The 23610-nt window shown below is 33.9% G+C and overlaps 1 protein-coding gene across 1 annotated transcript in view; it reads right to left on the bottom strand.

Annotated features, from left to right (window-relative positions):
- Nucleotides 1-23610, bottom strand: part of ROBO2 (roundabout guidance receptor 2) — a 1330354-nt gene that overhangs the window by 128176 nt on the left and 1178568 nt on the right. The window contains exon 6 of the mRNA XM_037742645.1: nt 174-301. Within this exon, the coding sequence (XP_037598573.1) occupies nt 174-301 (128 nt within the window). The remainder of the gene's footprint in view (nt 1-173; nt 302-23610) is intronic.

Below are 23610 nucleotides of genomic sequence, written 5' to 3'. Positions count from 1 at the left end.
TATTGAAACTAATTTTATTGCAATTAATAATAAAGAGGACACAAAATGTAGGCATTTTAGTACAACAAAACAGCATAAGCCACTAATTTGATTGTAAGTTGTAAGTTCACTTACCAATTTAACCAAATATTTGTCTCCTGGTTCAATTATGTTTGACATCTTAAATCTCTTACCTCGGACTGTGAGTGTAGCAGAGGCTTCCATTTTTCCAACACGATTCTCAGCAATACACATATAGGTGCCTTCATCTGTACTCATGGTCTTTTTAATTCTTAGTGTGTAATCATCTTTTATGTCATACCTGTGTAGAATATGAGCTGGTTTTATTCAACAGTATTATCTATATAGATAATAGCACTAAGTATTTATCTTCATTTTTCTTTTTATATTGTATTTTATCTAAATATACATATATATATATATACATATATATAGATAGATAGATAGATAGATAGATACACACACAAATCAGCCATAAAGTACAATTGCTTAGATTGAAGGTATTGCTAATAAAATCAATTTCATATCTGATGTTTAGCTACTTGTCAGTTACCTATCCTTTACATATGTATGCAATTCTTTCCACTTCACAACTATCAAAGGCATAATCAGCCTTATGATTTGACCTTTCTTTGGTAACTCTTAACTCCTAAAGAAAATAGTGTACATCTCAGTTTCTTGTTGAGTCATATCTCATTAGTCACATTGTTCAATAATACAATTTATTTTTAGGCGCCTTGGAAATAAGATAGCCGAAATATGTTAAAGAACAAAATTTTTCTCTTGTTTGTTGGCAAATTGACAAAATGGGCATTAGTTAAAAGAATTAATGGTGCATAGTCATTTTTTTAATAAGGACTATTAACTCCTGAAACATCAACATGCCTTGGAGTGATTTTTGGAAATGCACATCCTCAGCTCTTTCACGTGCATTTATTGTTTCACTGCCATTTCATTAATGAAGCAGACTAGCAGAGTGGGTCAGAAAACATTATAACATGAAATATTTGGGGGTATTTACATGAGAATATATTCTTATTTGATTCTAAGAAATTATAATTATACCAACTAAATAATCAAGCTATCTTTTTTTTTTCATTCTTTTCACATCTGATCTTTCCTCCTGATATTTACCAGTGGTTCTAATTTCAAACACACATCTTGCAATAGTTTCTGATTGACCACCTTGCTTCTCTTCCTCATATATACCACAGTTTGATCCACATTTCCAAAATATTATTTTAATTGGTCCTGTCTGCTCAAAACTAGCTGTGACTTCCTGTTGCTTTCAGGACAAACACAAACATTTTAGGCTTGCATTTAAAACTACCATAATCAGATATTTTCTACTTCCAGCTTTAGCTAGAAGAATAACCCAGCTTAACTTTATTAGAGGCTGAGATATGGACTAAGATAGTCCTATTTTATGGACTTTGGCATGACAAAAAGTAATGTCTGTGTACCAATCATGCCAACTAAACTACTCTAACTCTTTCATCATTTAATTATTGTGGTTACTTTTCTGTCTGTATGTTTTGCCTTAAAATTCTGCTTATTAAGTATGCCATAAGTGGTTAGGGAAAACTTATCCGCTACTTTTTCATCCATGACTTTCATTGCAAAGCTCTCCATTACCATACTATAAAAATCGAATTACTCCCTTTTTGAAAACTTATTGATACAGCAAAAATTCTGCACTTAGTTACATTTTGTATTGTTATCTATTTTGATGAAGGCATAGATCTTGTCTGCTTCACTCACTACAATAACCACACCACCAAACAGAGAGTTTTAAACATCCAGTAGCATGATCAAGTAGTTAAATGCACAGACTCAGGAGCAAAATGGCCAGAGTTGTATTCATGGACTTGGCCTCTTAATATGCTTCTAAGGGTGGGCAATATACTTAAATTTTCCGGGTCTCTATTTCCTCATTAGCAAAATAAGTGCAAAGGATAACATTCATTTCATGGAGTTTGTGTGAGCTTTAAATGACGTATAAAGTACTTAAAACAGGCACAGAAAAAGCACAGTACATATTATTCCACCTACCAGGAGCTCAAGAAACACTAGTGGTGAATACATATCTTGTTTCCTGTTGATATAAAGGACAACTGTGAATGGCTTCAAGGCTGCAAATTACTTTACCTGTATCTTTATAGTTTAGTGCAAGTACTAAGCTAAAATGTATGCAAGAGCAAAATACAGATAAACACTTTCTGCTTAACTTTGCCAGTAAAAATGTAAAAAAAAAAAACTATTTTGATACTGGCTTCAGAAAGTTACTGGTGATGTATTTAAGGTATAATAAAAATAATCTTTTCTAGAGTTAGCCTATGTACTGCATGAGATGCTTAGCTATAAGATAGAAACATTTAAACATTGTATTTTGCAGACATTTCCAAATCATCTAAAAAAATTGAATTCTTGGCTACTGTTTAGCCATTTATTCTTGTTTGGCTTTCAGAAGTCTCTACATTGTCCTATATCTGAGTTTTTTCAAGAGCTAAAAGAGGGAAGATAAACTTAATGACCTAAAAAGTCTTTTCTGGATCAATACATATGCGAAGCCATGATTCCAAGTTAATAAAAGACACACACACACACACACACACACACACACACACACACACACACACACACATACATATATCTATATACATATAGTATATTATTTCTGATTTGCTATTGAGAAAAAATTGTATGTTAGCTCAGTTAGAAAAAATGGTTTCACGTGTCATTCATAGTATCCTCAAAATCTTATTCTGAATCAGAAATTGTCATTTTATAGATGAGAAAACAGATACATAGCCAAGTAAAATGACCTGCTCAAAGTCATGTTATTGCTAAAGAAAAACACTAGAATTAACATTTTGACTCCGAATTTGTCACTTTTCCCATTCTATCTGTACTACTTCTCTGCAAGAAAACAGTTTAATTTTTAAATACTAACGTAAAACATTAAGACACATAACTACATAATTTGGAAAGACAAATAATTTCCCACTCAGCAAATATTTAGTTATAGCTTATGACAAAATTTTCCTTCACATTAGAGACATTAATTACACAGGAGACAACATGGAAGCTAAACAAAATTTAAGTGTTATCTCCTGCTTTAACGTAAAAAAAAAAACAAACTGTATATTCTAATCATCAGAGAACTGCAGTCAAAACCACAATGAGATACTGTCTCACACCAGTCAGAATGGTTACTATTAAAAAGTAAAAAAATAACACTTGCTAATGACTCTGTGGAAAAAACAGAATGCTTACACATTGCTGGTAGGAATGTAAATTAGTTCAGACATTGTGGAAAGCAGTTTGGAGATTTCTCAAAGAACTTAAAACAGAACTATCATTTGACCCAGCAATCCAATTACCATGTAAATATCCAAAAGAAAATAAATCGTTTTACCAAAAAAACCCACAGGCACTTGTATATTTATTGTCACACTATTCATAATAGCAAAGACATGGAATCAAACTAAGTGCCCATCAACTGTGAATTGAATAAAGACAATGTGGTGCATATATGCCACGGAATACTACACAGCCATAAAAAAGAAGGAAATCATGTTTCACTTAGAAGTGAAAGCTGAAAATTGGGTACACATGGATATAAAGATTGAAACAATACACACTGGGGACTACTAGAGGAAAGAGAGAAGGAGGGGCAAAGGGCTGAAAAACTATCTATTGGATAGTATGCTTACTTCCTGGGTGATGGCACCATTTGTAGCCCCAACTTCACTGTCACACAATATGGCCATGTCACAAACTGTACATGTACCCCCAAATCTAAAATAAAAGTTGAAATTAAAAAAAAATTTGAAAGTGTTTATTTAAACATGACAAAATACATAATATGTGAACCCAAACTAAGTCTGAAATCTGACTTCCTGAGATTTTTCATTATTTTAAAGAAAGGTGGAAATAAGAATAGGAATGAGTTTTTTTGTTTGTTTCGTGATTAATGGTACCTTGATCAGGGATACAAGTAACTGTGCATTCTATGATTGCAAATTACCTTCCTTGTGAAAAGTTAAAATCAAATATTACTTGGGAAGAATAACAGGAATTAATCTTCACAACTAATAAAAAAGACTACCTTTCAAAGAGACTATCCCATTAAAAGCAAACAGCAAATCTAATTTTTTTTTCTACCTATAGAACAGGTTTTCAGATATAGATAGTAAAACAATGGCCAAGGCCAATGGTCTGGTGACATGGGCCAGATTTGTTAGAAAACATGAAAGTACAGAAAGTAACTAAATTTATTCCCAGTGAGACAGGTATGCTTTGGAGTAAAAATAAATTTTTGGTGATAATTTTTAATGATCTTTCATATAACAGTGCCCAGCATAGTTCATAGGAATTAGATGTTCAATTGCACTGTCATCTTTTAATTTCCCCTTGATGATCATTGAAATTTAAAAAGATTATAATAAACATTTCATTATTTTATTCAAGAAATGCTGATGACATATCTCATGCATTGCACCAAAATTTGGAGACACGTTACTTAATAGGATGTAGAGCCTACTGAAATGATGTCTGCCTTCACATTAGGGTGATCAGAACTACCTCCGATGCTCTCTCCAGCTAACACACATTTCCCAGGGCCATGCCTTGTCTTTCTTCAATTGGAAATATATACTGCAATACATGTCTTGTTATGTCCCATCACACTGGGATGTTGTAATTAAAAAAAAAAAAATTCCAGTACTTAGTTACTGAAATGCTCAGTCTTAAATTCTCATTTTTCTTGCTGCCTCTTTGCCTGAGGAAAGACTGTAAATATGATTAGTAGTTTATATGATGTATTTATAATCAAAATACTTTGAATATATATAAAGTGATTGACTCATTAAGCTAAATAAAACCTTAAAAGTTCCCCTTCTGCAACAATCCATGGACACTTGAATCCTACCTGCAACTAAATCAGTCTTCCGGCTTGTTCCTAGGACAAGTGGCCTATTCTATCTTTGAACATCTCTGACTATTAGAAGATCTTCTACATATGATGATATAAAACATTCCTTCCCAAAGTTACTATTAATAGTACTTACTCCTTGTGCCAAACAGAAGAGTATACTCTCTCTCCTATAAGAGAACTTTTTCAATTTTGGGTTTCTTATGAGTTATTTCATATTAAGGTCAACTATTCCTAATAACAGCAAACATATACTATAAGGTAATCCCGATTATTCAGAGGGACTATCTTCCAAGACTCCTAATGGATGCCTGAAACCACAGATGGCACTGAACTACAAACACTCTACACGAGAGAGTTAATCATAACTGAGAAAGCTGCTGACTAACTGGCTGGTGGCGTGCATAGCATGGATACTCTGGACAAAGGGGTGATTCATGTCTTGGTGGAATGAAGCGGGAAAGTGCAAGCTTTCATCATGTTACTCAGAATACTGTGCAATTTGCAGCTGATGAATTGTTTATTTCTAGACTTTTTCATTTAATATTTTTGGACCACATTCGACCAAGGATAACTAAAGACACAGAAAGAGAAGATACAAAAGTACAACTCAGAACAGACCACCGTAATAGCAGTTATTTTATCTAAGGGCTTCACAGAGAATTAAGAGCATCAGTACAGATTTACTGATTGATAAACATAAATCTGATTATGTCACTGTGCTGTTTAAAGCTATCCAATGGCTTCTCATTTTGTCACTCAGAATAAAATCTATTTATTGATGTGTTTAAAGCTTTAGATAATCTGGTCCTTACCTACCTCTCAAAATTCATGTCCACTCTGTTCCAGTCACATGGCTTTTTTTTACATGCTCAACGTAAGAAGTAAGTTCTATTGTGTCTTTGTAGTGCTTTTGCAAATTCTTGGAATGTTCTTCCCCTACGTTTTCCACGGCTGACCCTTTTTGACTTTCAGGATAGCCCAAATATCATTCCCTTAAACATGTCTTTCCAGCCTAAGCAATCTAGTTACTGTCCACCAATCCAGTTACTTTGAAAAATTACTTTCTCTTTATTCTTTGCTTTCACATTTCTTTTGTCATATTTTAATATATTTATTTTCTTCAAAGCACATATCTTCACCACGTCTTTTGTTTCCTTATTTATTGTCTCCTTTATTTCCAAGAGCATGTAAGTTCCATGGGAAGGAGGGCTGGTTTTCTCTTGTTCTAAACTATATACCCCAAGTCTAACCAAACAGTGCCTGAGATATAGGAGGTGTTCAATGAATTCTTATTGAAAAAATGATGAAGCATGAACAAATGTATGAAATTCTTCTCTACTTCCTTTATAGCATGGTTACCAGTACAACAATTATATGCAGTACTGAAAGATTAACGAATTTGACATATGAAAAGATATTGTATCAAGAAGCATAGTAATGCTGTATTTATATAACAGCAATTAGCTCTGAAATGTAAGTTAAATTCATATTGATGTAATGCTGAAAATGTAAGAATTTGGAATATTTAATACATTAATGTTACTAGCTATATGGAGATAAGTTGGCAATTTGAATGGCAATCTATACATTTGGTTTATATATTATAATTAGTAAAATACCCTCTGTAAATTAGTAACATGAATAAATAATTAATATCTCTCCCTCCACCAAAATAAATGAAATAATTTTAGGAGAATGTATACAACAAATGTGAAGATTGAGAGAGAACAAAGTAAGCTTCGTGTTTTGTTTCATGCTTTCAAATATATAAGCTTATTATTTTGGCAGGGCCGTTTCAAGTCACAGGTCTTATGAAAATAAAATAATGACAATAAAAATATATTTGCAAAGTATTCTCAAATATATCTTTCATTTATCCTCATAACAATTCTGGTAGGTAAGGTGGGAAGTTATTATTTCCATTTTAAAAATTAGAAAATGTACATATGTAAAAGTCAACCTGAAAGCAAACCATATAGATTATTCTCAGATGTTTATAAAATCTGGCATAGCACAGATCAGGATATTATGTTCAATTTTATTCCTTGTTTCTTAAGAAAGGAATTATGGCATGAAAATTGGAAAGGTGAAGTACACTGAACTCTTCATGTATAAAATTAATAATTTCAAAGAACTTTGTTAAAGTCTAGAAAACCATGAGGATATAAATTAGTGAACATGAAAATAGTCAGCTAATCCCATATTATTAATATTAAAGGAGAACATTTGGAACCTAAATAAAGTACCTTAGGATAAAAGAAAAAAATATTATTTTATTATGCAATAATAAGAAAATTGGTTATTTCAAGAAATAGATCATAAATTCTGAGACACAATAAAGAATTTCAAAATTATTGAGCCTAGTCTAATGTCCTAATTTTAATATTAGAAAAATGGTTCTGGAATTTCATCAGTAGCAAAGGTTTAGACTGTATTGGAATCTAAGTCTCCTGACGCAATCATCATCAACTATATTACAAAGATTTTTACCTAGCTTTTTACCAAGGGACAATATAAGCATTCAATTTTTTTAAATCCTGATGTATGAATCCATATAAGAAAATTAAAGTAAGCAGGGGTTATACTACCAAAAGAGTAGCTGCTTCTCAGAATTTTTACCTAATGGGTTCAAAGAATAAATGGTTAAGCCTTTAAAGGCTGTTGTTATTAAAATTCAGGTCTTATAGTGTGGGTACTGAAATTTACCTTAGATTGTATAAATCTGTGGGGGTGGTGTGTGTTAGTCTAGTAATATTTTAAAATTATTGAAACAATTGACATCATTTAAGATTTGGACTTTTTTTTTTTTTTTTGAGATGGAGTCTCTGTTGCCCAGGCTGGAGTGCAGTGGCATGATCTGGCTCACTGCACCATCTGTCTCCCAAGTTCAAGTGATTTTCCTGAGTCAACCTCCCAAGTAGCTGGGACTACAGGCATGTGTCACCATGCCTAGCTTATATTTGTATTTTTAGCAGAGACAGGGTTTCATCATGTTGGCCAGGCTCGTCTTGAACTCTTGACCTCAGGTGATCCACCCACCTTGGCCCCCCAAAGTGCTGAAATTACAGGGGTGAGCCACCCTGCCAGGCCACATGGATATTTTAACATACAAACTTGAATTTTCAAATCAAGGTCTGTCTTACCCAAAATACAAGCTCTTTCTGCTTCCTCATACTGCTGACCCAACAAGTCTAATACAATTGTGCACCAGGCAGACACTATAGTTCCTCCCAACATCACTGACTCACGGTGCCAGTCTCTAGTCTGAACCCTGACAGCAACGATAAAAAACCTGGGAGACTCAATCAAATTATGGTACCTTTGTGAATATTTACATTGAGAAGTGTCTCAGGTCAGAGAACAGATAGGCCTATAATTGTGATTCGATTAACTCCTATCTGCAAAAACTTCAGAAATATAAAGACTACTTTAAATAAATTACGTCTAACTAATTTCAAAAACTAGAATGTAAATAGTTGGCTCATTACTAATTTCACATGCAGGCAATCTGAAGCAAAACATGACAAAGTTTCTTTCCCAAAACACATATGGAGGCAGTATGGTTGGGGAAAACTCTTGTGACTCTGATTTCCCTAATGGGTCATGGTTTCCCTAAGACAGTAATTTGCTTCCTAAAACCACCAGGTGTCAAGTATTTTCCCAGGTCTAATAAATGTGGCCTTATTTGTTAGATTTCTTTCTAGTTTGGTCCTTGTTTAATGGTAAGCTCATTGTAACCATTGCATTGAAAAATTGGAAAATACACATTTCTCCCTTGAAAGCAAATATTGAAAGTGTGATATGAAAAGCTACAAATAATAATTCCTTACATTTAAAGATATATTTATAGTATACAACAAGGTTTTACATATAATTGCACAGCAGTAAATAACTTAGAGAAAATGCCTATTTCCAAACACAATTTTACAGAAAATGCTGACGTCTCAAGCTATGAAGGGACTGGAACCCTTTACAGTTACATTTATTTTTCTAACAATGGCATGCATTTTCCATTGGATGTGTGCATTTATTGCTCTGTGTGCATTTGCATTGGGCAGGTGGGTATTAATGTATTGGCTATCTTGTGTTCAGTTTCAAAACCTTCGGAAATTAACTTTATCAATATTTTTTCTCAGTATCACTCTAAAACCAACTGTAACTCCAGGAGGTTCATAAATGTTTTTCTGGATATTTATATCCTTTAACATTATTCTCTTATTAAAACAACAAAGGTATTTAAATTTTTCTTTTAATTGCCTTTAGCCATCTTTAAACAGTCTAGAATAAATTTTAAGTAAGTAGAGTTTATTTTGGTATGAAACAGCTACTTTGTAACATGGTATAATATTATACACGACCAACACTGCTGGTTGATCACATGTAATGATCAATGACAATGTAGAAGCTATCATTGGCTGTAATTAAAACCAAGAAATAAAGAAATAGATGAAAAAAACATTACTGATGAGGAAATTCAAGTAGAAATGTGGTGATTTTCATTGTGCAATCTGCCAGTCTTTTACTTAAATAAATGCAGTCATTGTTGCCAAGTTTGATTAATGGGAGTTGTACAATCGTGTGCTGACAGTCCCCACCATAGAGATACCTTATTTTTTCTGATATGAAACACTGCTGAAAAATGCAACCCAATCAGATTTGGCCCCTGGACAACATGTGCTATCATCACTGTACCGTGAATTGAGATTGATTGGTAACCAGCTGTGACAAAGTGGAAAAGAAGCTCTGTGTTTTTGTGGGTTTGTTTTTCCCAAGGAAAAAAAAAAAGCAAAAGAAAACTGAATTGTGTCAGAATCATTACCATCTGTTCAGCTGAATAATAAATAAAACAAAGTAAATTTATTTTAATACTTAAAACCCACAGTTTGCATGCAACATTCTGTCTGTGATCTTATATTTCATGAACAATCTTAAAAGTGCTTCAAAAGATAAATACTAAGTAGTTTTAAGAAACAAAGTACTACACTCTAAAATCATTTCCAAATTTAAATAAGAGAATCTATGTTATTTCTTCCTCATAAACATACATGCTCTCATACCTAGTGGAAAGATTTCCTATACAGCTAAATTTACTTCTAAAATATCAAACAGGCGACAGAACAAAACTCTGTCCCCGCCCCCCCCCACAAAAAAAAAAAGAAAAAGAAAATCAAACAGGAATTGAAAACTGGCAAAATTTGATAACCACATTTCATTCATGACTCATACTTTGCAATTCTTGATTCACATTAAGCCACAAGGGTAGGAACGTCTCATGATTTTCTAGCTTTTAAGAATAAATTTCAGACAATTTAGGGATTCCCAAGCCTTCCACAATGACTATAGAGTTTAGGAGGAAAACAAAATTAAGAAATATAAATTATAATTTTTATTACAAACTGGAATGTGATCATGCTCTGTTCAAGCCTGTGTATCTCATCACCTTGTTTGAATTATGTAAGGACTCTATAAAACTTCCTGAACTGCCATTCTCATCTCAAAAGCACCTTTGTTTTTCAGGGAAGGAAATTTATTTTCTCAACATGTTTAGTTTTTGAAATCACCTACTACTTCTTATTATAAGATTTCTGGCTCCAATTCTGGAACAAGTGTTTTGAATTAGCACTTAAAATTTTATTATGCATCTGCTGTATTAATCATTAAGTTGGCCAATAGTAAAAACCATGAATTGAACCAGGAAACATTTAATGTCTGCATGAGTAAATGTTTCTTTCCCTTTAAAGAGACTTGAAAAGTTTGTTTTCAATTTTCGAAACACTTCCACTCAATTCAAATAGCTGACAGTCAAGCTATACCTTTAGACTCTTTCAGAAAGTAAAGGTCTATAAAAATAGGCATTCTATAGTTCTATCATTCAAGAAAATTTCACTATGGAGCTTTGTATGAAAATGTCACATATTGTATTATCTTACTTTTAACAGAAGAATTTTTAGGATAAAATCACTTATTCATCTTATGGAATCATGCATTGATTTTTTTATACATACTCACTAACTAATTAGTTCCACTGTACCATGCTATGGACATGGAAATACATTCATCTAGAACTTAGTGACAGTGTTATTCAATCACTTTAAAATGGGCATTTTAGTAACTCACAAGTTTATTCAAGGCATGCTTCTATAAAATACAAACCTTCCTGCAGAAACTTCAGTCTTTTACCTCCTTCACTTTTGAGAGCTGAGAATAGGAAACGTTGCTCAGATTTTCTAAAATGATCTTTCCACTCACAATTTTTCAAATAATATCTTTGCACAGACAACATTTGAAACTGTTACTAAGACTCATATAAGTATTTCTTGGCAGTCTAATTCCATATGATGCTTTCTTAATCTTTAATATTTAAGGTGTATACTAAAGGCAAGCTCTTAAATCACCTTTGAGCTCTGAGACCCCAAAATGAACACAATAAGCCATTCTTTTGCTGGTACAGACTGAGTGTTTTTAATCTGTAGCCAACCACAGGTCACACTTTTCTTTTTGTCTACAATTATAACGCAGGCTAATGTTTATAGTTTGGGTAAAGTGAATATTTGCCTGTTTTCTCAGGAATCAGGTTGCAAGCAATTTCTGGGCAGGGGACCTCAGAGAAGTATGAAAGACAGACACCCTTTTAAGAAAATAAAAATTTTCACAGCATTCATTGTAAAAGGAAAGAAACAAAAAACCTGGAAGTTTGCTCTTGCAGGGAAATAGTAAGAAGCAAGGTTATCCTGCAAGTGAACTTGCTGTTCTATTCCGGAAGCCTCTACAGAAACCCAAAATGAAACTTGAAATATGATGACATTCTTACCTTGTCTTAATTAACCAAACAATATTCTACCCTCTCTTGATTTCCCATATTCTACCCTCACTACCTTTATCCTCCAGCGATCATTGGCTCTCTCCTGGGCCTGACCCATAAATGCAAAACCCTTATGCTAGTCTTCCTTTAGCACAGCTGAGAGAGGAAGGCTTTTTTTTCCAATTAAAAAGCTAATCGAAGACATACAAATGAAAAACATCTTTAAAACTATCCACGATTGGACAATAGTTGATTTAATGAAGTGCAGATTTCAGCTTATAATGTAACTAGGCCAAAAAGATTGGGACATGAACCCATGCCAAGGAATTTGGGTACTGACCACCTTGGAACAAGAGCCTCTCTCTGGAAGGTGGGCAATGAAATCAAACTTCAGCTGGACTCTTTCGGAGGTCAAAGTATTCTGCTCACCCTAAACCAGAACTCCTTCTGAGTTTTAACCAGTGTAGCCTGTGGCTGTCTTCTGAGTGTCTGTCTCTCCCGTCTTCCCTTCCTATGGCAGACATGTGAAGCTTCAGGGATTAATTATCTTGGCAAATTTGTGCCCAGCTGTAAAGTTCCCAGACTGTTGGTTTTGGTGATCACCCAAGTTTCCATCTTTTCCTGCCTTCTTATTCCCTTGTTTTTCACTTCCTCTGAAATGAGTTTCATCCCCTCTAATATAATCCCACACAAAACTTTTGTGGCCATCTCCATAACGATTTTTCACTCTGCTTTCTAAATTACCTGTTTCCTGATCTGTAAAGTGTCCTTCTCATCTGTCATTCTCAGATACTTCTGAGGTATATCTGAGAAATATTTATATTTCTTATGCCTTAGTGCAAATCTGGCTCTTCTCTGAGGATTAGCCCTCTGGTATAAAAGCGGAGGAAGAGGGAAAATGAGGACCAAGCATTCTAAGCAATTACTCCATGTCTGACACAGAGTAATTACTCAATAAATATTATTTGAATGAGCTATGTATTACATAAAAATAAAGCAAACTAAAACAACATTCAACTTCATTGAGTCTCATGTCATCCAGTTTTCAAATGAAATGTTTAGAATTTTTTCTTCCTTAAGATGATAATTAATAGGACATACCTCACAGGGCTGTTGTAAGAACTAAATGTTCAGAGTTTTGAGATTTGCACAGGCACACAGTAAAACCTCAATAAATGTCACCTAACGTTTTCCATAGCTGTCCTCACTTCATTCTTGTTACCTCCTCCAGTGATATTATTGTCTTTATCTTTGTTTGACCATTGTCCTCCCCGGCCTTTCAAATGGCCACCTTTAAATCTGAGGTTCAAATGTCTGATCCAGCCATAACCTCAGTTGCGTCCTCCTCACTTAATCAGTTGACAGGCTGAACCTCTTCCTCCATGTCTCTCCATCAACCCTTTTATCTTCTTTACTTTCTCTGCTCTGCTTAGATGGCGTGGTCCATAAGTTGCTTGTCAATATCTTTGGTTATCTTGTTGCATTGCTTTAATGTTGCATTTGCCTGGCAAACCCCCAATTTTATATTAATATCACAGTTTACCATCTTCTTTAAATATATACAGTAGACGAATAAATACTTCAATTCACCTCTGACTACTCTCTGAAGGGCTTAGGGAGTAGTACAAACTTCTGAACTCGGTCTATATGTGACTTCCTCATTGGTCTTTGGACACTCCTCCAGTGTCCTCTTACACTCGAGCCCCCAACTATACCTCAGAATTCTCAGGCTGTCTCTTGTATCCCTGCATATGCTGATTCTTCACATCTGGCCCACTCACCATACCTCCCATCTCTCTTTCCCTTTAGCCCAACTACTTCTGCTTATGCAGACCTATGATTAATTTAATATCTACTTATGCCTCTAGATTTCAAGCTATGAAAGCATGGCCATGTCACTTTTATTAACCATTGTATCCTCAGAACTTAGTGCAGTTAATTGAACCTAATAAGCAGTCAAGACAAATTTGTTCATGAGGGAATAAAAGAATGCCATACACATGCAGGAAGAGGAAGGTTATATTCTCTCATTGGCATCAAACACTGCTCATGACAAACTGCCAAGTGCGTACAATGGAGACACCGTGGACATTACACAGTACATTTTAAGCAGAAGAATCACTTTGTTTTTTGTTTATTGAACTTCAAACTCTGAGTTTGTTCAAATAATATCTTCTATTTATCATTTTCCACTTCAAATATTCTCTCTATGTCCAATTCTGAATGTCAACACAACACAATTTTTCACAAGACTCAAGAGCCACCACCTAACCTATAGTTTAAGGTACAGATAGGTTAAAGAGAACATCCTTGCTCACGCCTGTCTGTGTTCTATTATTTAACCTAAAAACCTTACGAAGAAAACCAGAGTGTACCACCCTAATGTATGAGGTATTGTTTTTTTTTTTAGACGGGGGTTTCACCATGTTGCTCAGGGAGGTCTTGAACTCCCGACCTCAGGCGATCCGCCCATCTTGGCCTCCAAAGTGCTTGGATTACAGGCGTGAGCCACTATGCCCGGTATTGTTAAGCCGGGGAAAAATAAGACACAGGGGAGCTTCCTGCCTTTCTTCTGTGTTTGCTGAAGACAGGACAGAGATTTACAAATACAAAAAGGTCTTTCTCCCCTCCTTCCTCCCTTCCCACTTAAAGACAGGCTGTAAATTCTCCCTTACAACATTTATCAGCCCAGAGATGGCTCCAAGAGAATCTGGGAGTAAACTACTCTTTCCTGGTCTCCAGTCTTTGAAGCCTAGGACTACTTTGTCTTGGTGCTTTTGAAAAATTGATGTTCTTTGTTGAAAATAATATATAAACAAGACTCCTAAACCACTGATTTGAGTTACCTTTCTCTCGCTGTGACGCTTTCTACATTCTTTAATAACCTGTTTGCTTTTCCTTTTGTTAATCTGTCTTTTGTTGCGAGAGTCTATTCCAACTACAAACTTATGAGGATATAGAAAATAATACATTCTCTCCCCTCACCGATCCATTCCTGTTGCCTAGATGAAGAAACTGAAGTTTGATCTTCAGCAGTAAAAAAAGGAACAAGGTCTAAATGGTGTTTTAAAAAAATATATTTTAAGATAAAAATTAAGTTAAAAAGCATGTGATAAAAATTATAAAGATATTTCATTATTGATAAACCCTTGATTTATATCAAATATAAACATCAAAGAACTTATCACAATTTTAGAATTTACTTAGAATATTTTAAATCATTGACATGTAGTTATTATTTCTTTTTTTGGCTTTAGACTATGAATAGCTGCAGATAGTGCACTGACGATTACATTATTCTTCCCAAAAATGCAGAGAACCTTAATATCAACTATAGCCATTCTGGTTTACACTGAATTGAAAACTCCTAAAAATTTAAAGATTTAAATATACTCATCCATTTAATATGTACATATTTATCTTATACTATCTTATAAATATGTATATAAATCTCTAAACTTTAAATATATACATTTATATATAATATATTACTTTTACTATATAGCTTATAAAATTTATAAGATATGTGTTATATATAAATTTTTGTAATATATAAATATATAAATACATATATAAAGATTAGCAATTCAAATATAAATATATCTTTGCAAAACTTTGAAAAAGAAATATAGATGTGGCTGGAGCTTTCAATTTAGTGAAAAATCAGAATAATTATTAAAGTTCCCTGCAGTTTTGAGAACAAGATATTTATGTACTTTGTGAAATCATGAACTTCTTCTTTCCACATTCATAGAAGATCAAATGCAAAGCATGATAGAGATTAGATTATAGAGAAAGAGTTTCTTTGGTTTATCATGATCAGAAAGTAGTATTTCACTATTTTCATTATTGTTCTTAATATGCAACACTCTTGACAATTTTTCCACTAACATTTCATAGATTATTTAAATAAAATCTGGTCCAATTTCCTGAATTTATTACCTTTAAATGCTTTTAAAATACGGCAGGTATTATTTTCAATAAGTTCTTAATTAAGTACAACTTGGAAATTTGCTGTTAAAAAGGCAAATATAGTACAACAGAGAAGAACATGTCGGAACAAATAAAGTTGTGGAGGCAAGTCAAGTTATCCTTTCATTTAGAAATAATTGCTTTACTGGATTAAATACTTTCAAAACTGGTTTTAAAATAGGACTAGAAATTGCATTATCAGATTTGGAAAAATAGATATATCTCACAGTTGTGTGTTTGGGTGGAAATTAACCTCAACTTTAAGTCCTTTTAGGAAAATACTTTAGGGATCACATCCACAAGAATCCACAGAGCTCAAAGCTCAGACCAGAAGTTTTTAGATAGGTACAGCTCATTCTTGCACTCTTTTGCGTGCAGGAAGAAACACTGTGATAAGAGACAGCCCATTCATGGTAAAATTGGTAAAATGCATTTCCGAATGTGCCATCTACTTGGCAGCCTTGCTGCCTTAGTTGGACAAATGCTAAGAAGTCTTCCTCATCAGTGTTCAAAGAACTAGCTGCGGAGGCGACTACATTATCAGAGGGATGTTCAGTCTGGGATGCTGTGGAAGATTCAAAAGGCTCTCTTCTCTTTTCTTCTGCCAAGAGAAACTTCCTCTTAAAATGTGTTTATGGAATAATTCATGAATTCCATACAACCTCGTAGGAATACTTCTGATCATTAAATATTTTATGTAACTCATGGGTTTGTAGGTCTATTTGAAAATGAGATCTACATTCAGACACTTCTCTAATTAAGATATTCTTCACTGGTTTCATCAATTCAGCAACTATTTGATGTGCAAGGAATATGAAGAAAAATTATCTGCCTTATGTAGTCTAGAAAAGGTACAAAAATATACATTCATCCCAAATCATTAGAAAACCAACAGGTCTTCTTCCTGTGTTAAATGATGACATGTCTACATCAAACCAAATTATAGTATTAGTCATTTATCTTACTAGATATAACCATCGTATCTAAGGCAACAAGGAAAGATTATTATCCTTGAAGTCTATGTCAGTGAACTATATTCTATTATTTTTGCTCTAACATTAAAAACAAAAATAAATATTACATAAAATAACTGAGCAATGCTCAGATTGATCTTTTCCATGAAATCAGAGTTTCTGAACCTCAGCACTAACAGCATTACAGGTCAGATTATTTATTCTTTACTGTGGGAGTTATCTTGTTGCATAGCAAGATTTTTAGCCGCATTCTTGGTGTCTACCCACTAGATGCCAGTAGCACCCATCTTTCAAATGTGGCAATCAAAACTGTCTCCAGACATTGCCAAATGTCTATCAGGGAACGGGGGAAGCAAATCTGTCCCTAGTTGAGAATCGCTGCACAAAAGGCCTAACTCGTGAGCACTATGTGGTCAGACATAGGACTGGATATTTAGGATTGAAGATAAATAAGGCAAAGGAAGTTAGGGAGATAAAGAAATAATTATAACAATGAGGAACTGAGCACTATTTTCTCTTAGAAAGTTATATAGAAATATAAAAAACAAAAATGTCGCCAGCTGTTGACTAACACATGGAATGAAGCGGTGCCGGGCCCAACATAAGACATGAGCACAGGCTCTCAATATTAGGGAGACCTGAAGTTCAAATCCAGCTTTGTTCCCATGTTTCCTGTGATCTTGAGCATGCTTTTCACTGTCTCTGACCTTCAGTTTTCTCCTCTGTTTGAAGAAGGGATTTATACTTCAAGACTGTCGGAAGCATTAATTATAAATATTGTGTAGTAACTAAGCAGAAAGCCAGTGGGCCTGTAATATAAAATTTGTTTCTGTTATTATTTTTAAATCTTTTATTAGAAATAAATGACCGTATATGGCAGTCAAGAAAGTGGGCCTTGGATTTGGATTATTTGTATTCCGATCTCTACCATTTAAATTTGCCCCTCAGATTTTCATTTATCAAATAGCAATGATATGAGTGCCAGTTTCATACGGAAATTGGGAAGATCAAATGAGTTATTTCTATGTAAAACACCGTAGGTATTCGTTCAAAGTATTTTAACATATATTGAATATAACTTTTTATATTTTATATATGAAATATAACTTTTTAATATTTTAACATGTTCAAAATTAGGAATCACCTTATCATAGATTGCATATCATAGTTGGTTTGGTCATTTTTTTCTTTTCCTTAACTCAGAGAAAAAGTACTGTTTATCTCACAATCAATTCTACTTTGGATTCGGTGACAGAAAATACTATTACATGATTTAAAATGATGAGACTGAACAATATATTTTGACTTCTCTATTTATTAAACACACCTTTTGACCAGGCACCCAAGTTATAAGCCTCAGTATTACTTTTAACCTCTCTTTTTCTAATAATACTGACACACAATTATATTCTGATTTTAAAAAAATGGTTTTCCTGTATTAATGTCTATATGTGTGTAACTCACAGAAAATACCTCAATGTATTCACTGAACTATATTTCAAACAGCTTCCTACCAGGTATGCCTACTTCCAAACTTTCTCTGTTCCAAGCTACTCTATCTTTAAGGATCAATTTTTAGCCAGGCCCTGTGGCTCATGCCAGTAATCCCAGCACTTTGGGAGGCCAAGGCGAGTAGATCACAACAAGGTCAGGAGTTCAAGACCAGCCTGGCCAAGATGGTGAAACCCTGTCTCTACTAAAAATGCAAAATTTAGCCAGGCCTGGTGGCGGGAGCCTGTAATCTCAGCAACTAGGGAGGCTGAGGCAGGGAATTCTTTGAACTCGGGAGGCAGTGGTTGCAGTGAGCCAAGATCGCACCACTGCACTCCAGCCTGGGCAACAGAGTGAGACTCCATCTCAAAGAAAACAAATAAAATCAATTTTCTAAAGGTAGACACAAAGATACATTTCTATTCAATATGCTTCAATTAATCCCCAGCTTATGATGTATTCCATATAAACACTTCCCTTGGAATTAAAGGCTTTCACAATAGAACCTCAGCTAACCTTTGCGGCTTTAAGTGCCCCTCTTCTACATGCCAGGCAAATGGAATCACTTATTGTTGGCCTACACTTTCCAAAGCTTTTTCATCCTGCTTCCTTCTTTTGAAATAGTCTTTGCAGCTCCACTTAGGAAAATTCAATTTTCCCTTTAGACCTATCTCTAGTGTCACATAGGAATAGACTATCTTTTATTTTTTGAAGCCATAAGGAGCCCCAAATATCATAGTTTTTATAGCTTAACTTATTTGACAATGTTATGTATATCTCATACTCTTTACTAAAATCCTTGAGAACAATCTCATCTTTTTTATTATTGGATTATCAACACAAAATATTCAATGACTAGAATTATTTTTGAAATAATTCTTGATATAAATATTTGATTAGATTAGCGATTTGGGGCTTTTCTTTGAGAAAATCAACTATATTTCTTACTCTATGTTCATAATGAAGATAAAAATATTTTCTTCTCACTTTTAAACAATCTCTCAAAGATAACAGGTCTATTTCACCTTTTGTTTATGATATTTGTGGTGGTAAATATTTGGAAAAGCTGTTAGAAAATGTGAGTTAGTGGTTGGAATGTTCATGGCTTTAATTGAATATAATTTCTTTGAGAGTCACTGTACTGAATGTCTTAACTGGTGAGTACCATGTGTCAGACATAGGACATAGTTTTTATAACAACTGCCATTTATTTAATGAATTACAATGATATGGCATACCCAACCAGATATTCTTTATAAAGCTTTCAAATGTCTATACTGACGAATGAGTTGAAAGGTATTACAAAACCTTTTGTATTTTTAACATCATGCTCATAAGAATAACTAGCAGAATTTTTATACTGAGATCTTGCCATGATGTTATCCCACAGAGTTACATGATGAATCACTTCTCAGAAGGGACTTCTAATTTCTTGGCAAGGATTTACTGTGCCCTAGTGCTAACCTCCCACCACCAAGTATAGCCTTTTACAATGAAGTACCAATGAGTGATACTATGTAACAACTAAAACTGAAATCCCACCCCCAAAAAATGGTTTTACTGAAGTGGATTAGGTTATAACCTGAAATACTTTGAAAGTATTTGTCTTCCCATCCCTTATCTTTGGCAATTATGTCCTCTTCACAAACTAACAAAGGTAAATTCTGTGTTCATGTCACTGTAATACAGGGTCTCAAAAATTACTGTTTTTCCTCCTTCTCTTTTAACTCATACCAGTTAATTATAATAATTATATCAAATAGCAACTTTTCCTGATTTCATAGTTTAAAAATTTTTTTTTAATTTATTGGGTAGAAAATATATAGCCTAAAACTCAATCCTAGCTGCTAACTCATAACCATCCAAAGAACTGTTGATAACCAAACATTATCAAGAAAATAGCAAAAATCATACTCTTAGCCCCTGTTGATTTATTTTTGAATAAACTGTTTTTATTTATTCCAAATAGTTGTATTCTTTTTCAAAAAAATATGTTTAAAATTTTTTGTGGGTACATAGTAGGGTACATGAGATATATTTTTCTTTGTTTTTGTTTTTTGTCTGTTTTTTGTTTTCTCTGTTTTTTTGAGACAAAGTTCCCCTCTTATTGCCCAGGCCGGAGTGCAATGGTGCTATCTCAGCTCACTGCAACCTCCACCTCCCAGGTTCATGCGATTCTCCTGCCTCAGTCTCCCGAGTAGTTGGGAGTACAGGCATGCACCACCAAGCCAGGCTAATTTGTTTTGTATTTAGTAGAGACAGGGTTTCACCATGTTTGTCAGGCTGTTTTTGAACTCCTGACCTGAGCTGATCCACCCACCTTGGCTTCCCAAAATGCTGTGATTGTAGGCGTGAGCCACTGAGCCCAGTTGAGATGTTTTGATACAGGTATGCAGTGTGAAATAAGCACATCATGGAGAATGGGGTATCCATCCCCTCAAGCATTTATTCTTTGAGTTACAAACAACCCAGTTCCATTCTTTAAGTTGTTTGAAAATATACAACTAAGTTATTATTGACTATACTCACCCTATTTTAATACACTGAAATTTGCTCTGAGAACTCTGTTAGGCAGTGAATGAGAAAGAAAACAAACTATCAATGCCCTAGAAGAGTCCATCATTCTACATTTATATACGGTCCTCCCTCGGTATCCACTGGGGATAAGCTCCAGGACTGCCATCCCTACAACCCTGAAAATACCAAAATTTGAGGACACTCAAGTCCTTTACATAATATAATGTAGTATTTGCATATAATCTATGTACATCCTCCTGAATACTTAAAATCATCTGTAGATTATCATATCTAATATAATATACATGCTATGTAAATCATTGTAATACCATATTTTTATTTGTATTTACTTTTATTGTTGTTTTTTGTTTGATTTTTAATAGTTTTTTTAATCAGGGTTGGTTAAATCCAATATATGGCACCCACAGGCAGAGAGGGCCAATCATACTCTAATAATGCTATCTGACTCTTTCAGTAAGCACTTCTTTAGTTTCTGATATGTTTCCAGTAAAATTATTTTTTCTTACCCAATACAGTATTGAGAAAAGAATGTAAGTTAAAATAATCCACGAGAACAAGATTTGTTTTAAATTTTGTTTCAATAAGCAGTAGAAAATAATGATTTTAAAGGAAAAGATATAAACTTATTTATTTGACATAAACATACATTATGGGAAATAAGTGCCCTCATAATAAAAGTTTTCAAATCTTTAATGTGTGCTTTATTATATAGATGTATTCACTGACTTTATGATAAAAATTATACTTCTAGGGAAGCATATGCTAGGCTGTGTTTTCCTTATTTTCAATCCCAAATTAAGAATGAAGAAAAGTTGTTTACACTCAGCACCATTATGTAGCAGCCAAAAGTGTGAACTTTGAAGCCAGACATCCTAGGTCCCTTACTTGGTGAGTGATGTTAGCATGTTTACCCTCTCTGCGTATTAGTTTTCATATTAATTTTACAGGTATAATATTGTTTACATCGTGGCATTTTCTACAGACAGAAGAGTACTATTGCAAAATGCTTAGGGTAGTCTGGTATAGAGTAAGCACTATGCAAATATCATTTATTAATATTATATTTATGGGAAAGAAAAATGCAGTCAGAAACAGCTATTTTGAATTGAAAGTGGCTTTTAAAAAATAAAAGCCTGAGTAAGCACTCAGGGTCAAGAACAATTTTGAATGAAAAATATGCTAGAAATATACATAAGTATTTTTCTTTAGGTCCTATATATTCTTCTTTAGGTCCAGGTATTTCAATTTTCTTGTTTATTTTCTTCTTCTCTTGAAAAAAAATATTACCACGATTCTCTAATTGTTTTGAGTGGTTGTCATAGAATCACACAATTTCAGAAGTTGAGGACAGCACCAAAACCATTCAATCCAACATAGTTTGCATATATGGACTCTGGTACTCAGACATGTTACATGAATTGCTTAAAAATAACATAATGAATTATGGTAGAGCTGGGATAAGAACATTATCTCTTAAATTATATTTTACCTTTCAGCATCACCTTACAATTCAACTTATTAAGAATAATAACAAAAATCAGAAATATATTTTTAGAATAATCCCTGGGGTGATTAAAATTTATTTGCATGATTCTAACCACAAATTGTCTTATGAACACAAGTATTTGTGTTAATATAATTAATTAAACAACTTTTTTCTTTTTATCTTTTGTTTAGAGTTAACGTAAGAACCTAGGTACTGGGGAGAGTGTCTTGAATGGCAAGACTCCTTCCACCTGTGTGATAGAGTGTGATATGAGAGCTATCTTCTGGTAAGCCTCTGGTTTGCCGTACAGTTTGGTTTAAGGTAAAATGTGGCCCTTGTCGCTACCTCAGCCTAAATGAATGCTCTAACATCCACACTTTGATGGAAGAAGTACACCTACTGTGGCTCCTGTTTTGGACATTACACACATGCCAATGACAGGTGGCATGCAGACAGATCCGTTTGCTTAGCATACTGGCACCTGGCCTTGCTCTGCCCATACACTACACAAGAGCTGTCAGTTAGTGGACAGCAGAGCATCTCTGACTTCAAGGCATTTCATATTCCAAGTGTGCCCCAGCTTGTTAGTTGACCATTGGCCAAAACCCAAATTGGATCCAGCTCCAGCATTGTTCCTAAGCTGAGATTCTTAACAGATGGGCCAGTGTGGTCACAGGACTAGGCAACTTGCACTCACCACCCTAGGAGGCAATTAGTTTTGTGTTAACAGCAACTATTAGCACCTATTTGATGAAAACAGAGAAAAACTGCCATTCTGTCATCCCTCTGAAAGTTGACAATTAATCCTGTTTGTAAAAACAAAATCTATATCTTCAGTTTCCAAGAAGGTAAACTTGAACTACTTTACGTTTAAATTTTTATAATGTCAAGGCATTTTACATGTGGCTTATGAAGTTGCTCTTTGAAATGGTTATATCATTTTAATAGCTCTTTAAGTTAGAATATATGACATAATTCTTCACCCTATAAAATGAGTCAAAGTCAGTCCCTCACATTGCTGGTCCATATTTTCAGGATGTACAGTACAAAGTTTAAATAGCTTCTTCAAGATCACATTCCTAGTTTACAGTGAAGAAATGTGTCAAATATCATTTCCAGATAACGGGAGTATAAATAAACTCAATGTTCAAACAGTAGCAGAATAAGGCCTCAAGTCCAAAGCCCCTTGACAGTGGCCTAAATATTTTTTATGCTATTGTAATTTGTATTAAAAGATCCCACAGTAATTTCCCATGCAGTTTCTCACTGTTTTCAGACAGACATGGCTAAGACATCTGCATAGCACAAAAAAGAAAGATTTTTAATTTATACTTTTCTTTAAATTTCTGACCTTTAGGAACCAGTCCATTTTTTAGATGTCATTTACAGTATTTTGTATATATTGCTT

This window comes from Cebus imitator, unplaced genomic scaffold (assembly GCF_001604975.1).
Source record: "Cebus imitator isolate Cc_AM_T3 unplaced genomic scaffold, Cebus_imitator-1.0 Scaffold7, whole genome shotgun sequence".
NCBI classification, from domain to species: domain Eukaryota; kingdom Metazoa; phylum Chordata; class Mammalia; order Primates; family Cebidae; genus Cebus; species Cebus imitator.
This window is presented reverse-complemented; position numbering and strand designations above follow the sequence as displayed.